Below are 15,780 nucleotides of genomic sequence, written 5' to 3' on the forward strand. Positions count from 1 at the left end.
AGGCCTTCAGAGTGCTCTAACAGTAACTCAGGCACACGGTGACAATGATTGGACCTCGCGGTGCCACTGCAGCAGTCTTTTATTTTGACATTTTTTGCTTTCGGAAACCGAACTGTACACTGCAGAGGAATGAGAATTAGTCTAAAAACCCCCTAAATAAAACCCTTAAATAACATCTTGTCTGAGAACATTTATCATATTTGCATACAACTTTCATTTCTGTTATCTTGGATGCTCATACAAGTTTTACAATGTTGAGTTTGCATAAACAGTCAACAGCCAGTCGGTTTATTTTGTTTGTGCACGATATGCAAAGGAGGTCAGAAAGTCATACGTTTGCAAATATTCCCACAGATGTTGGTTCACATGTAAAGCACTACACATTAAAGCATAAAAATTAAATCTCATGATGCTCCATTATGAAACATGGCTGCCATGATCCAATGAATCAGGCCCATAGTGGCAACATTATGTCACTTAACTAAACCTGCCTGACCTATGGACATAACTTGCACAAAGCAATGACATTGCTTGTATGCATATTTCAACCATTTTCTTCCGATTGGAAAAATCGTAACAAAATTCACATGTATTCTCAGTAACTGACCAAAAATGATGGGCATGTAAATGGTTGTGTCCATAAAACCATCCAGGCCTTGATTTGATCACATGGTGGTGCTGTGGCAGTTAATACAGTCATCCATCCATCCATTACCCACTCCTGGTCAGGGGCATAGGGGGTGCCTGTCCATCGCAGGGCACACACACTATTCGCTCACACACTCATTCCTTGGGGCAATTTAGAATCTCACATTAACGTAACCTGCATGTCTTTGGACTGTTGGAATGTTTTTGCAATTTCATTTATTAGGTACATTGTTTTGGATTTCTGCTATTTTAGGATATTCTGCCAGATATTTTTTTCCTATCAGTGCTTTCTGCTTGGATCCCTTGCAGCTCTATTATCATTATTATTTGTTATGATATATGGAGTCCACATGTCTCTTGTTTTTTTTTTTTTAATATATTGAATCAGTGTTCAAATGCAATCCAAGCTAAAGAGGGACTAACCGCCAGCTACTTATTAACCTCCCAGTTCCTTCCCACCCCCGCACCCCTCATCCCCCCCAGCCCACCTTCTGACTGCACACATTCTGTTAATACCTGACACAGGCTCAGTACAAAGCGCACATTGTTGCAGAAAGAAAGGTCAGTAACACCGCCCCAAGCGGACACGCCCACTGCTCTGCAGGAACAGAAGGCCCATGGAGTTAGCATGTTCATGTGTCAGTCATGTCGTACGGGGAGCACGCTCTCATAAACCTTCGCTGGCCGTGTGAATTATGACTGCGGTTCATATATTCTGAGTATGACTCATCAATTTCCCCCCCTCTCTCGTCCTGTAGGTATTCCACTATTACCGGCCGGTCCTGGATCTGGTCCAGTTTGTCACGGTCTCTGACCTTCCCATCTTCCTCCTCTCCAGCACAGAATACAAACTGTATCCTTCATGTTCCCTGCACCCGACAGAACAGTCTGGCCTGTGAGGCATCAGAAATTAAGGAAAGGGAGATAATTGCGCACATGGCTTTGCTCAAGTAAACCCTTCGCCAACTGAGCCGACATTTACACATTACATTGTTCACGACAGGTCAAATAACCTGCGACTTCCAAGATTGGCATTTGAAGTGATCAGCGATAAGATAACCTTTCACATTCTTGCCGCTTGCGTGACAATTGCTGTGTTTGGTATCCATGGGGCACCGATGAGGGTTACAGTCAGTCTTTTGGCAGCGGGCGACAGGGTGACATCTGACGGTCTGGTTATACGGATGACCGTGTGAACTTTGAGCAGAATGGAAGTCTTTGCCCCGATGCGGAAAGATGCAGCCGTTTTCTTCATGGTGGTTCAGCGCTCTTTGTCTGTGAAGGACTTTGTGACATCTCAGTCCCAGAGTAGTTGTGTTACCTATGGTTACCTGAGCGGGAACTGCCCATTCAGTAGTGCACAATTGCCAGTTTTGTGCTGGAACGTTATTAATAATTTACTGTTTTCTTCAGAATTGTTCTGCTTTCCTTTAACCTTTCAGGTGGACTTTGTGCTTTAGTCCCTGAGCGCAGTGCAAAGGCAGTTATTGAGTCCAGATTTTATTTTTACGAGCTGCACTTTCAGTTCTGTACGCTATTGTACGCACACACAGCAAGAACACTTCATGAAAACGACAACGTGTCCTTACTGTAGTACAGTTCTTCAGAAATTAGATCATTCAACAAACCTGCAAGTGTGTAGGTTGCTTAAAAATCCCAAATGTAAATGCAGCAAATGCGTTTATAAACACAAGTACACATAATGATTAATTCTCCACATTTTGTACAAATGACAGCATTTTTAATGAACTTAACCTGCAATACAGTGAGTTGTCTACTAAGTCAAGTAAATCCAAACTGCTCCTGGACCAGCTGAGAACTCTTCGAGGAAAGGTACAGTGTAAGGACATGTTATCGTGGGGACTTACCCTCAGTATTAACTTTTTACTTCCTTTACTGGAAACACTGGTGTTGGTTTATCACACATGGCATTTGTGTTGGGTAACCTGTTAATGTAAGCAATGTCACAGTTTTTATGGCCTACAAGTTTCATCATTTGCAAGGCACACAAAAATCGCCTGCATTTTATGAAAAAGTTGCTACTTAATTTGTTTGCAGTAGTTTTTGAGAGATGTATTTTTAGTCCAAACTGCAGATTAGCACATTTCAGTTTCTTTTTTAAACAAGTTTTAGGATCTTTCTGGCTTTTAAAGGTTGTGAGCCTGGGTGAGCACAGGTTTCCTACCGCTGCCCTCAAATCAGAGCCTAAAGGATAAAATCAAATTTCATTTATATAGCACATTTTAACCGTATGTATCACAATACGATTCATAGTATATCCTGAGCTGAACCCTCACAAAGCAAGCTAAATATGACAATGGCAAGGACAACTTTATAATCCTTTATTATTCAGCTTATGCGTCTAAGCCTTTTTTTCTGTCCAGTCTCCCAGGAATGTACTGTAATTATGCAATAATGATAATTAGAAATGTTGCACCTAAATTACTAAATGGTAATGATTAGAATTAAAATTCAACATGAAATATACATATTTTGGCCGTTGGTGTTGTACACAAGAATTACCACTTGTCATATAGCTAATGCCTTTCTGCTCACAAAAGGCTCTTGTAATATTTGTTTAAGCTGCAACTTATCACTAAGGCTCATTAGTGATAAAGGTGTTCCCCTGAAGAAAAAAAATTCACTAATCAATAAAAGTAAATCTGTAATTCAAGTGAATATAGAAGTTGAAATACTTGTCATCACTCCCTGCTGGTGGCCACTAGTTGTGTTTATGTGATGTCACAAGCAAACCGAAGCAAAGTTTGGAGAGGAAGTGTTGCTAATATGAAATAGTTTAGCATTTTTCTATTTCTACCCAATACGGAGTATGGGTATGACTGTACAACAAATTTCATACGCGCATTCATCAAGCAGTATGATTTCTCAAACTGACATTTAAAATGCAAATGGTATTGACACATTTCCATGCAGTATGCAGTAAACATTAACTCTAAATAATCACTTAAAAAAAAAACAAAAAAAAACAGTTACAGTAATATAATTCTAAAAACATTTTTCAGTCGCAAATTCCGTCACTCCACAGTGATGCAGTGGCAGTATCTGATCAACGGGATCCTGTGGCTGGCTCATTTCAAGGGCAGTCGAGCAGAACTTTTTACAAAGGCCCTAATTGGAGGTGGAGTCTGGAGCATATTCACATTGGGAACTGAATATCTGCAGTAGAGAGAACTAAAAGAAATGAAAGACTGTACTTGTTAAGGAGGTACCAATAGTTTGTAATAAAATTGAATAAATGATGTACAAAATTAATGTTTAAGCAGTGCCAAATTAATGTTTAAGCAGTAAGGGAGAATTCTAAATGAATATAAATCCATGCCGTTTAAATTGATTACCATGGCTAATGATAACGATGTTGATAATGATAACTTCACAAAGTGCATTTCCCCCCATGTAAAGCACTCTTGAGCAAGGCTCTTTCAAAAACATTACATTACATTACTGGCATTTAGTAAAGGCATTGTATTCAGTCCAACTTGCACAACTTTTTACATAGCGTTTACATTGCATCCATTTATACAGCTAGATATATTATGAAGTAATGCAGGTTAAGTACCTTCCGGAAGGGTCAAGGGAACAACGGCAGTGTCAAATTGAGCTATTGAACTTATGATCTTTAGGTTACAAGACCCATTCCTTTCCCAGTATACTACACAGAATACAGAGAAGGCAAAGTAAAAATAATTTGGATAATAACAGTTAATGGCACTGAGAAGAGAACAAGCGGGTGTGTATACTGCAAAATACAGTCAGAGAATATTCTAGAATTGAAAATTTAGGGGTCATACTGACACTTTTTGTGAAATTTCATATTTTTTAATGGCTCATCTGATTCAAAATTTGGGCCAGTGAGATCATGTGACCCACCTCTCCTCCTGTCAGGTGGGGGCGCTGTTCTCTTTAGCCTGCACGGTCAGCTGTCTGGCCGCCCCTCCTGCCGTGCAACTCAGCAGCCAGAAGTGGAAGGAGTTTGTGGCTCAGAGACCCAAGTCCTGGCCTGGTAAGTGCTTGCCTCGGCCTACATTCAAACTGATGGAAAAAAGCCTGGCATCTGTGCTGGTGGAGACTCCAATACGGTATCAGCAGCACTGCAGATAAGACTGGTGGAGTTTATGCAAATGAGGCCTCAAGCTCGGTTGGTGTGTGGCTGTGATAGATAGCAAGTGTAATACGCTTCAGTGCCTAGATATGCTGATTTCTCCCCCACTCCATTGATTTCACACCTAGGTGGACAAACATGACGACTTTAATGCTCAACTAAAGAACTGAGCTGTGTGATGGTGGCAATGAAATAACCTCCTCTCCCTTGGCTCCTCTTTTTTCTGTCTTTTTGCTTGGGGCCACTTTCTAACCCATGGGAGTTGTCTTCAGTTCCAGATGTGGAAGTGAAAGGGGAGAGTGGCCACTACTTCCTGTTGGTGCAGGGGGCAGAGACTGGGGGTTGCACTGCACGGATGATACACTCAGCCAATCAGGTTAACGGAGCTGCCGCCTTGGCAACTGTAAATGGAATCATCAGAGAGAAGACCCAGTCATTGTCAGGTAAAAGGTCTGAGGGGCTATGTAATTTGGTTGGTTGTTTGAAAGGTGTTTACCACAACAAATGCAGAGGCAGCAAACTTGGCAAACTCACAGAATTTGGCACACAAGCCTAAAAAATGCAAAGAAAGGTTTCTATTGCAAAATATTTTTAAATGGTACTAAAATTATGGAACGCATCTGCAAAATTATGTGAAACAGGCTGAACTTTCATATTTTGTGGTCCTTTCTGTGTGAATGGTGTAGTATGTAATGCATCCATTACATACTACGCCATTTTTGCTGTTGCCAAATTTCACTAAAATAATTTTAAAAAACCACTGTTCTGTGCAGACTTGCGCATACATAATCACTGTTCTACATACATAATCACTATGTTCCATCTAAATAGTGCCTTGAATTAAAGTGTTGATGCCTAAGCTGCACTCCCAAGTATATTTCACAGCTCAGCACATGGCACAGGGGCTGGGAATCCAAAACTATTTCAATACTAGCAGTTCATTAAAAACTGTTGGGTTAATTGGAATTTTGTGTCTTTGATGTTTTGAAAAATTCCAAACAATAAAAGTCCATTTAAGCAGAGCTTCAAAGCTGATTCAGATTTCATCACAAGTGATTGATGTTAGTGTGTTTCTTCTGAGCATTTCATTACTGGGATCATTGCATTCACTGTACTTTCTTCTTTTACAAACTTCTCGATTCTCATGGCACAAAAACAGTACCAGAAAAGAGCACAACGCTGTGTGCCAGCCATGCCAAAATCCGAACCAGGCTTTCCCCAGTCACCCTGTAGATTTCATGGGCTGAAAACTCTAATCCTCAATTTTCCTTTCATGAACCCCCATTTCCTCAGATGAGGTGAGTCTTCCCATGTACAGTCAAGGATAGTAACAATGAGTGAAACTGTGTAAAGTGCCTAAACACTATGCGTATACGGAAGCTTGCAGTTTCCACTTGAAAAGGAAAAAAGTGGAATTAATTTATCCTAAACCTCAGATTATAAAATGGAAACCCCAAATATTTCTCGTTGCCTATAATTATGGCTAGCATGACTAGAAGATGAGACCTGAGTGACTTAAAAAACAACAGTGAGGAGGTTATTGTTGGGGTGAATTTGGCAGGAGTTTCAGTGAGCATAGTTCAACATTTTGATGTTTCACATGAAACCGTGTTTACGGTAATGTCAACATGGAACTCTGAGGGAAACGCATCACCTTCAAAGGGCAACTGTGGTCCGAAGCTCATGCTCATGGATTGTGATGTCTGTGCATTATTTGGAGGTGCAAGGCTAAGCAGACACACAACTCTGTATCAATTCACTGCAACATTCAGTCGCAGGCTTCAATAGGCAGTTTCCTCAAGAATAGTCCATCGAGAACTCTAGAGAGAGGGTTATCATAGCCAGTTTGCATAAAACAGCTTTCTGCACCTCGAAATGCAGTTTGTGAGTACTTAGGCTAACATCACAGGAAATGGACAGCCAAACAGCAGATGAAAGGGACATGGTCAGATCTGCCATTCTTTACCATGTTCCTAAAACAAGTAGAGTGTTTGGTTGCAAAAGGGAAGGGTCCTGGTGGATGTATAATTGTGTCGAGTCCATTTTCGTTAGAAGGTGAGGCTAATCACTGCTTTGTGATCCTGAGTGAACACCTTCATAGTATGGTGCAGTATTTCTTCCCTGCCGGTAGGGGTGTCTTCCGAGATGACAGTGGCCACATCCACTATCCACAGAGTATATGGTCACTCACTGGTTTGTTGAGCATAACAACATTATCCATATGCCATGGCCTTCCCAGACCTGAACCCAGTCTAGCATTTATGGAAGATTCTGAAATGTTGTTTCATGCCTCTATGGAAGAATATTTAGACTTGGCTGATGAATGCCACTTAGACAATGCACAGAAAGAAAATGACGCACATTGCCATAAATGTAACCATCTCAGGTTGAGGACTCCCGTTTTTCCCAGACTTAAGGAGACATTTATCAACGGGACTTAATTCCTCCACTGTTTGACATTCCAAAGTGTCGTGGGAATGGCTATGTGGTACTCTTATAAACCCTAACTCTGATCAGGCTTTCCACAGGTCCTTGAAAACCATCATGGCTTGTAAACAGTGCAGGTAAATGGTGAATACTTATGGAATCCATTTAATTAAGCAAACTTTATTAAGCTGTCACGGCCTTCCACAGGCACAGACACTGCGGACTGGCTGCGGTCCCTTCCGTGTCTCCGTGGAGACCAGCTGATTCAGAGGGAGAAGAAGATGGCGAAGGTGCAGATGTTGGCCCTGAAGGAATGCCTTCGTAAGTGGAGACTTCACTGCGCTTCTTTTAACCCTAACCAAGCTTTGGTATCAGAAAAAGCTTATTTAATAAGACTAGGTAATGGTCATTGCACTTACATCACTGAATTCCGGACTTGTGAATTTAGAGCTTTGACAAATGAGATCCACCACAGAATTGCCACTGGCATGCAGGTCAAATGAGGAACGTACCTGATGATGTGAGGTCATTTTAATCTCCTGTCCATTGTCCAGTCAATGGTATGGATGACCTTATCCAGTAATACGGCCCGTTACAGAAAATGGCCAATAGGTAGCCCTGATGGCTGGTGAAGATGTTTTTTTTAGATTTGTGTTTCCCTGGCCAATGAATAAAAATGGCTGAAATATTGGTCTTAGGACAATGTGTGGATTTTGCTGAGATGCAGGGTATTTTATTTGCTGAAAACTTGGTAAGTTGTACCTCTCCTCACTTTGTCTCTCCTCTACAGGCAGGAGAGAGGAGGTGCAGAAGCCGGCCTCGGTGCCCGTCAATGACCTGAAGGTTCTACTGAGCCTGGCCCGCGAGCAGTACCTTCAGATGCATGATTCCCGCCTGCCTAACGCAGCACGCCTGCTGGAGGAGAAGGAGAACTGCAGTAGCAAGGCTCCAGGTAGAGCCCCGCTGCCTTTGTCAAGCCCATCGATAGGTCAAGTTTCATGATGGCATGTAACCGTAAGCACTGCATTTCAGAAACGGTGGTGAAGAGCTCACAGTGTACAGGGTGGCCCGAGAGAAGCGTGCTTCAGAATTCCGAGAACCAGCGGAAGAAGCGCCAGCGGACAAGGTAAACGGCTTAGCTGCGGCCATGCGTGTCTCCTGTTCGCTAATGTGACTCAGGGCTGTGTTCAGTCACAGGGGCAACCCATAAAACACCGCTAGTTGTGCGTTCTTCTACATATTAATACCCTCTGCATGTGTTGTGAAGAATGCAGAACTAGAGCTGGTGGTCTGTGCCCTGGACTACTTTTCCCATAAGCCTTAGGGCCAAATATTTAGGGTGTTTTTATATGGATGTTACCTTCAAACAGAGTACATTTTGTGGTCTGCAGAATTATTTGATTGTGAACTACACATTTAAAGCTGTTAACTGAAAAGGAAGTTAATATGGCACGCTTGTCTGTGGCTGTTCTGACATAATGATAAGTGTCTCTGCATTTGACCACACTCGGCTGTGTTTGTCATGCTGCGTTGCAGGTCCAGCCTGATGCTGGCGGGGGGCTCCACAGAGAGTCTGCTGGGGCCAAAGGAGGGCCAGAGAGTGACCCCCGCCCTGCTGGATGCCCGGGAATTGCTAAAGCACTTCACTCCAGAGGGGCTGCCCAGCGGAGAACTGCAGCCTCTGCAGCTGCACAAAGGGTACGAAGTGCACGCGGATCACACTCACACTCACACTCCAATACACAGCTGTACAAACATACTCATCCACGGGTGCATGCAAATGCACACGCTCGCATACTCGTACACAGATGTAAACGTGCATGGACACTCGCACATGTCCATGTACAAATCCATACATGAATGTACATTTGTATGCACACACTCATAAACATGCTTGCACACAAATACACACAAGCATATGCGCGCTTTCTTGCCCACACACACACACATGCACACACATACACACACACACACGCTCTCATACTCACAAAAAACCACATGTGATCATAAGCAGACATATACCCAAGCGCACATACACACACAGACACACATACACACACTCATTCTCACAAAAAACCGCATGTGATCATAAGCAGACGTATACCCAAGCACACATACACACACTCGCACACACACACACACGCACACAGAGTGATGCTCAGTGGCGTCATACTGGTCAGATGGCCTGCCTGAACAGGGACACGTCACTGCTCCGACTTTCTGTCTCTGGTTAGAAGCTTCCTCCCAATATCAATGATTTAGAATGGGGGAGCACAAGGAGGATCGATCCGTTTCAGGATTTTGTGTCGACTTCTGCTCTTAATTATTCAATCAGCTCATCTTGGTCTCAATCATGTCTTGATCTGACATTTGTATAAGCTACAGCTGCGGACTATAAGTGTATCCTAAAAATTTTACTGTGCTCAAGTAGAGTAGAGTGAACCAGCATAGTCTATACAGCTGTCATAAAACTAAAACTAAGGTAATTGTATTGAACAAAAACCAGCTTGCAGTCTAGTCCTCCAGGATCGGAGTTATGAACCCTTGATTTAGAGGCAGAGGGACAGAAACAATATTTCACCTGTATTAGATGTGCACTGCAGCAGTCATTGTCTGGGACACCCTTGGAAGGTGGGCTGTGTGCCAATTGCACAGATACATACTACTGGATAAATAATAAAGGAGAGTCTTTATCGAAGGGCAAGACATAGGAGGTTGGGATTCAACTGTAAGTAGAGCTAAAGGGTATGCTCACTTTTGCACATGAGCAACACAGGAACCTGACCCTGCTCTGATCTGACCCTTCTCTGGGCTCAGTCTAATCACTGGACGAATCCAGCTGTTTCCAACTGTTGTACTGTGGAAAGGTGGATCGCACTCTATAGATGTTTTCATAACGAAACTGATTAGATAATTTATTGACCATGTCAGCAGACGATTATACAAAACACGGCCTTTGACCTTCCTCGCTGTCAAAACATGAAAATCGTCAGCTGAAAACGTTTTGTCTGTCTGATGACATGGTAAATACATACTCTATTTCGTTATGAAATCATCTCAAGTGCGACCCATATTTTCTGTGTTAAGTCTTGGACAACGCACCAACTAAGTCAGAGCGCAGTGTGAAATCTCTGTGTGAATGCAGAACAGCTGTTTTATTTAGCCATTCTTAGATAGCATGTGAATGTGCTATACCTCCATCTTGTATGCCAGAAACATGCATCAACTTGCTTACTTTTTTATTAAGCAGAGACCGTGAGTCTTCAGCTGCAGTATATAGTTTTGCCTGCGAGTTTGGCTGCAGAAATGATTCATTTAAAGTAAACAATAAATAAGCAGTTCATATGATTAAGACTAGTCTACATTTTGCGCATGAAATTTCTGATTCGTTTACAGCAGCCCACCAAATGCTTCACCTGGGCACATGTGTCACCTACCATAATCGATACCAACGAGCCATTATTATTATTCATTTTAAGATATTAATCAGTCAATGCTGATACAGAGCCGATATTATTGAACATCCAAACTATTACCTAGGTAGTGACATAATGGTAATAAATAGAAATGACAGTGTCTGCTCCTGTGCAATAAAGTTTTAATCCATTAACAGATGCATTACTCATTAATTTTGCTTGGAGCGGTTCATATGAAGCTGGGCAGTCAGAGGCCACATGCTTGTCAGTGGACCACTGCTCCCCTTTCACTGTTCCGTCACTGGCTTTTCTCTGAAAAGGACACTCATACATTTTTTTATTTTTATTGCAATGTTAATTTTTGAGAGTACAAGAAAGTTTTTACAGGTATAGGTCATTATTTTGGTGCACAAGTGATCCGAGTTTTGCGATTGATCTTTGCCTTTGCTTCACTAAGATCGTTAATGGGTCACACAAGTAGATTTTAACAATAGTTAGGATGTCTTATGTGGATGAAAGCTGTTAATGGTTTTCATCTACTGATATTTATGAATTTGCTGAATAGCTGCATTCATACTTCCTAGTGAGTTTGGAGTGCATTAAGTTCCCGGATTTCACATCTGGCTCTGCAAATTTAAATGGATTAAATGGATCAGTGAGTGTGACTGTTTCAAGTTGTTGTACCTTCAACAATGTAATTAAGGAAAACATCTTTTGATTTATTTGATTTATTTATTGAAACAAGCACTGGTATGCCAAGTTGGTATGTGCCGGTTTGCTTGTGGTTCTATTTGTGAAGCTGGGAAAGAATTCAGCGCTGAATATTTCTCATGGCATCGTTTAGACCGGGACGTTTGGCTGACAGCTCCAGGAGCTGTCGGTTGATTGGCTGCGAGGCCAGCTGGCATTCTGGATGCGTGCGCTCAATTGGACAGCTGCTGTACCGGCTTGGCTGGATCCACCTAGGCAAGGCGGAGTAAGCAGATTGCCAAGCAGATTGTTTTGTGTCCAGGGGCCCCGTATAGCATCCTCTGTTTGTATGCAGAACAAGCTGCTAAAAGAATGCCTACAGAGACACATTAAGGTACACTTTCCTATCTGGAAACAAAGCTAGCCATCATTACAGCAAATCTCCAGTTATATCACCCTTGGCTCACACAAGACCGATGCATGCATACAATCAAAATGGCATTTCATTAAAGGTACATTTAGCAGGTGCTCTTATTCAGAGAAACTAAAAAAATAAAGCCGTAAGTAAGGCTAGATGTACGTCATTATGGATCGCGAAATTGAGTTGCATCCGAAACTAAAGGAAATGTCATTTTTATAACGATGCTACAATAAACACATGGTCGCGCACATGCTCTGGAGAGAAGTGGATTAATTAATACGAAGCTAAATTAACACAAAGCTCATCCGGTCCAGGATGGCAACAGTTTTCGGTGCCAAGGACGGATGGGGGCGTTTGAGGAACTGTGGTGTTCTTGCTAAAACCATCAACGCTGTGTATTGCGGCACATTTGCATCTCTTTAAAAAACGGCTGATCTTGGATGCTCTTCTCCAACTCCAGGGAGCACACCTTCCAGCTGTCCCCAGACCTGACGCCCAGGAAAGTGTCCCAGCTCCCTTTCAACAAGGCGGCCAGTTCCCACTACCATGGCATAGAGTAGGTACCGCTCTCACTGACAGGTGTTTATGTCACTTTTTAAAGAAGTTTTTACCGTCTTTCTGTGGGGAGTTTTATCATTTCTGACGATGTAGCCTCAGCTCCTGACACTGTCACAAGACCGTTGCATTATGATTGGCTCGTGAAATATTTCTCCATCGTTATGTCAGTGGTTCAGTTCGCATTGGGTTTGGTCATGTTGAACACCTTAATGGATTGAGCCCAGAAATGTGTTATTTCCTGATGTTTCCTGTATGTTTCTTGACACTTGTGGTAGAGTCCTGATATTGTACTTAAATTTCAGAGCATTATGTTAGTTGTTATTGCCTTGAAGCTGATTGAGTATGTGTGCTAAAAAAGCTTGCATACACAGTTGCCACTTGCCCTTTCGTTCAAAAATCCATTACCTGATGAAGGTCAGGATGACCGAAACATTGCATGTATAATTAAATAAATTTGTTTCTGAGTGTGGAGTTGTGCATGACCCCACTTATTAAAAAAATCCATTACCCACCATCTTAGAATTTCCTGCAAACCTATTACTATAGGAGACATTTTTCATTTAAAAACTTTTTAACCCTTTGAATTTGGCATGGATCTACACTACTTGGCCAAAAGTATGTGAACACCTGACATCCAACATCTCATCCAAAATTATGGGCATTAATATGGAGTTGGTCCACCCTTTGCTGCTATAACAACCTCCACTCTTCTGGGCAGGCTTTATACTACATGTTGGAGTATTGTTGCAGGGATTTGCTTCCATTCAGCCAAAAAAGCATTAGCATGAGGTCCGGCACTGATTGAGCAATTAGGCCCGGCTCACTGTTGGCTTTCCAATTGATCCCAAAGCCAAGTTGTTGGATGGGGTTGAGGTCAGGGCTCTGTGTAAGCCAGTCAAGTTCTTCCACACTGATCTCAATAAACCATTTCTATATGGACCTCGCTGTGTGCCCGGGGGCATTGTCGTGCTGAAAGAGGAAAGGACCTTCTCCAAACTGTTGCCACAAAGTTGGAAGCACATAATCATCTAGAATGTCATTGGATTAAGATTTGCCTTCACTGGAAATAAGAGGCCTATCCCAAACCATGAAACACAGCCCCAAACCAAGGAGTTTCCATATACTTTTGGTCGTATAGTGTAGTTCAGACTGAAGTAGGTCATTCGTTGCATATGGCTAGTGTAGGGTGGGGATGCTTAGGACATTTTAGTTCCTTCAGGTTACCCGCTGTCATCAGGGAAACACTTCTCTTGTTGGTTCTAGGTCCCCTAAAGTACAGAAAGGAAAAGTCACTGATGTGCACAAAAAGCTAACTTGTCTTGCATAGATAGATACATAGTGTATTACTCACCCATCTCCCTGCCCCATTAGATTCTGTCTGGATGAACAGAAGGCTTTGGACCGTGACCGGGGCTTCGTGAAACTACAGAGCCGCCTCATTCGCTACGAGACCCACACCACCTGCTCCAAGGATCCCTGCCCCACCCCTTTCGCCCTCAGCCCTGCCCCCTCTCCAGCTGTGCTCTCCGAGCCGGGCAGCGTCCCAGACGGAGAGGCACTCCTTGCGGATATGAGGGGGGAGCCTCGCAGGCTCAAGCGCCAGTCCTGGGACACTGACAGCATCTACCCGCCCAAAAGGTAAAGCTCAAATCCCAGTACAGGAAAACTGACAGTGTCTGTTTGCTGAAGAGGTACAGATCAAACCCCAGTACAGGGACACTTTATCGAGCATGCTCAGTAGAGGGCCAAGTGGTCTCCCAAGATCTCCAAAGATTGCCTCTGATGGTTGAGGGGGGTGAAGCGGGGTTTTGAATGTGTCTTTTGAGTGCTCATTAAGCTTGCGGTGCGGGCTCCGCACTAACGCGACGCCCCCTGCTCCGTGCCCCCGACCCCCCTGCCCCCCCCCCCCCCCCCCCCCCCCCCGTTTCCTCTCATTAATCTTCTCATTACCCCCATGGACTCATCAGAGACATCAGAGAAACCGCTGATGTTTCTAATTAGAATTTGAGACGGTACTAACCAAATCACCCAGATCCTCCGCAAATTGAACATAAAAGCGGAATTACAGTTGAATCAAATTAAGGAGTGCAAATTTAAACCACCCCTCAGACCAGCTTCTGTCTGGACATTAAGCCACTCCTAATGACAGTAAGTGAGAGATAAGGTTCTCACAATGTCTCTCACATTCTTGAAAGATTCTTGAAAGACATACCTGCAGTTGAAGAGCCTAGTCATGGGCGTGAGGTTGTCAAATTTTGAAAAAGAACAAAACTAATCTCACCTAAATGCTGGTCCTCTGGATGCACCTAAGGAGAAGAATTACAATACCATATAGCAAAAATTTGTCTGCAGAAATACTTGTTGGACAGGGTGGCAGGGCCTGAGACTAACAGCCTCCCAACATTCCGGGGAAGTTAAAAAAATGTGTTTCGAACAAACAGAAATAATCTCCGGGACGCCTTCAGGATGAAAGGGGAAATGTTTTTTTTTTCATACTCAGATTGAGCCAAATTAGCACCCACCCCCTCTTACTGGCCAATAGTTGACACTCTGGTTGACACTGACAGACAGTACACGAGAGAAACACAAACATGATAATATCAACAAAATTAATTCCCATGGAGCTGGCTAACCTTCCATGTACAGCAGCTGTCATTACTAGCTCAATGCAACATGAAGAGAGCAAGTCTGTTTCATGACTTTCCTTTTGCCTTTGGTGTCTGATTGTCAATGTGCATCATATTTAGTGGTCGAGCTAGCTAACGGAATGCTGCATCTTTGGGACGGGGGACATTTCAAGATCTGCACTAACCTAATTCACTTGCGTTCTGATAAAAATGACTGTTTTTGACATAATACGCCATGTATGTTCATAATTGTATGATGACACTTGTAACAGAAGTGGGATTGAACAGCAGGATTAGCAGGATTAAATTAATTGAACTGCAAATAATGTTTTGGCGTTCTGATCAAAACCAATTTAGGCCACAAAGGCTATTAGTATTAAAAAACCATAGGAGCGATTTCTGTTTTAAATTACATGCTGAGCAAGCTAGCTAGAACTAGACATCTCGCTTTCGACTTCTGATTCAAATGAAGTGCTTCCTCTTTGAATCCTGCAATGCTACAAATGGCTATGTGCCATAAATATGATGCTCAATAAACAAGGCAAATATCAGACACTGGAGAGGGAACTGGAGGAAGTAGGGATGCAAATGCATTCATGCGAACAGCTTGCATGATATGTTGAATAGTGAGGCTGTTTCTAAATCTGACAGTGAAGAATCACAAGCATTAGCCTACTAACAAAAGACTTCACAGTAGCTCAAATGTATTCTGAAAGGTAGCACAGCCTACTACAGTAACACAAGCAGGAAAACAGCCTCATTGCTAGAAACAGTGGTTGCGTTTGACACTACTTTTTTCTTCTTGATTTGGCTCTGTACTTCACAATTTTAGATTTGTAATCAGAGGTCAAAGATTCGGAGCTTTTATTAAAG

At 42.7% G+C, this 15,780-nt stretch overlaps 1 protein-coding gene across 1 annotated transcript in view; it reads left to right on the forward strand.

The window, feature by feature from the left end:
• The window catches only part of mtbp (MDM2 binding protein), a 34,603-nt gene that overhangs the window by 12,082 nt on the left and 6,741 nt on the right, over positions 1–15,780 (forward strand). The window contains exons 9-18 of the mRNA XM_035388293.1: positions 1,407–1,501; positions 2,415–2,481; positions 4,552–4,669; positions 5,041–5,211; positions 7,403–7,516; positions 7,986–8,147; positions 8,228–8,321; positions 8,732–8,893; positions 12,183–12,278; positions 13,652–13,918. Coding sequence (XP_035244184.1) covers positions 1,407–1,501; positions 2,415–2,481; positions 4,552–4,669; positions 5,041–5,211; positions 7,403–7,516; positions 7,986–8,147; positions 8,228–8,321; positions 8,732–8,893; positions 12,183–12,278; positions 13,652–13,918 — 1,346 coding nt within the window. The remainder of the gene's footprint in view (positions 1–1,406; positions 1,502–2,414; positions 2,482–4,551; positions 4,670–5,040; positions 5,212–7,402; positions 7,517–7,985; positions 8,148–8,227; positions 8,322–8,731; positions 8,894–12,182; positions 12,279–13,651; positions 13,919–15,780) is intronic.

The sequence above is a fragment of the Anguilla anguilla genome, chromosome 1, assembly GCF_013347855.1.
Source record: "Anguilla anguilla isolate fAngAng1 chromosome 1, fAngAng1.pri, whole genome shotgun sequence".
Taxonomy (NCBI): Eukaryota; Metazoa; Chordata; class Actinopteri; order Anguilliformes; family Anguillidae; genus Anguilla; species Anguilla anguilla.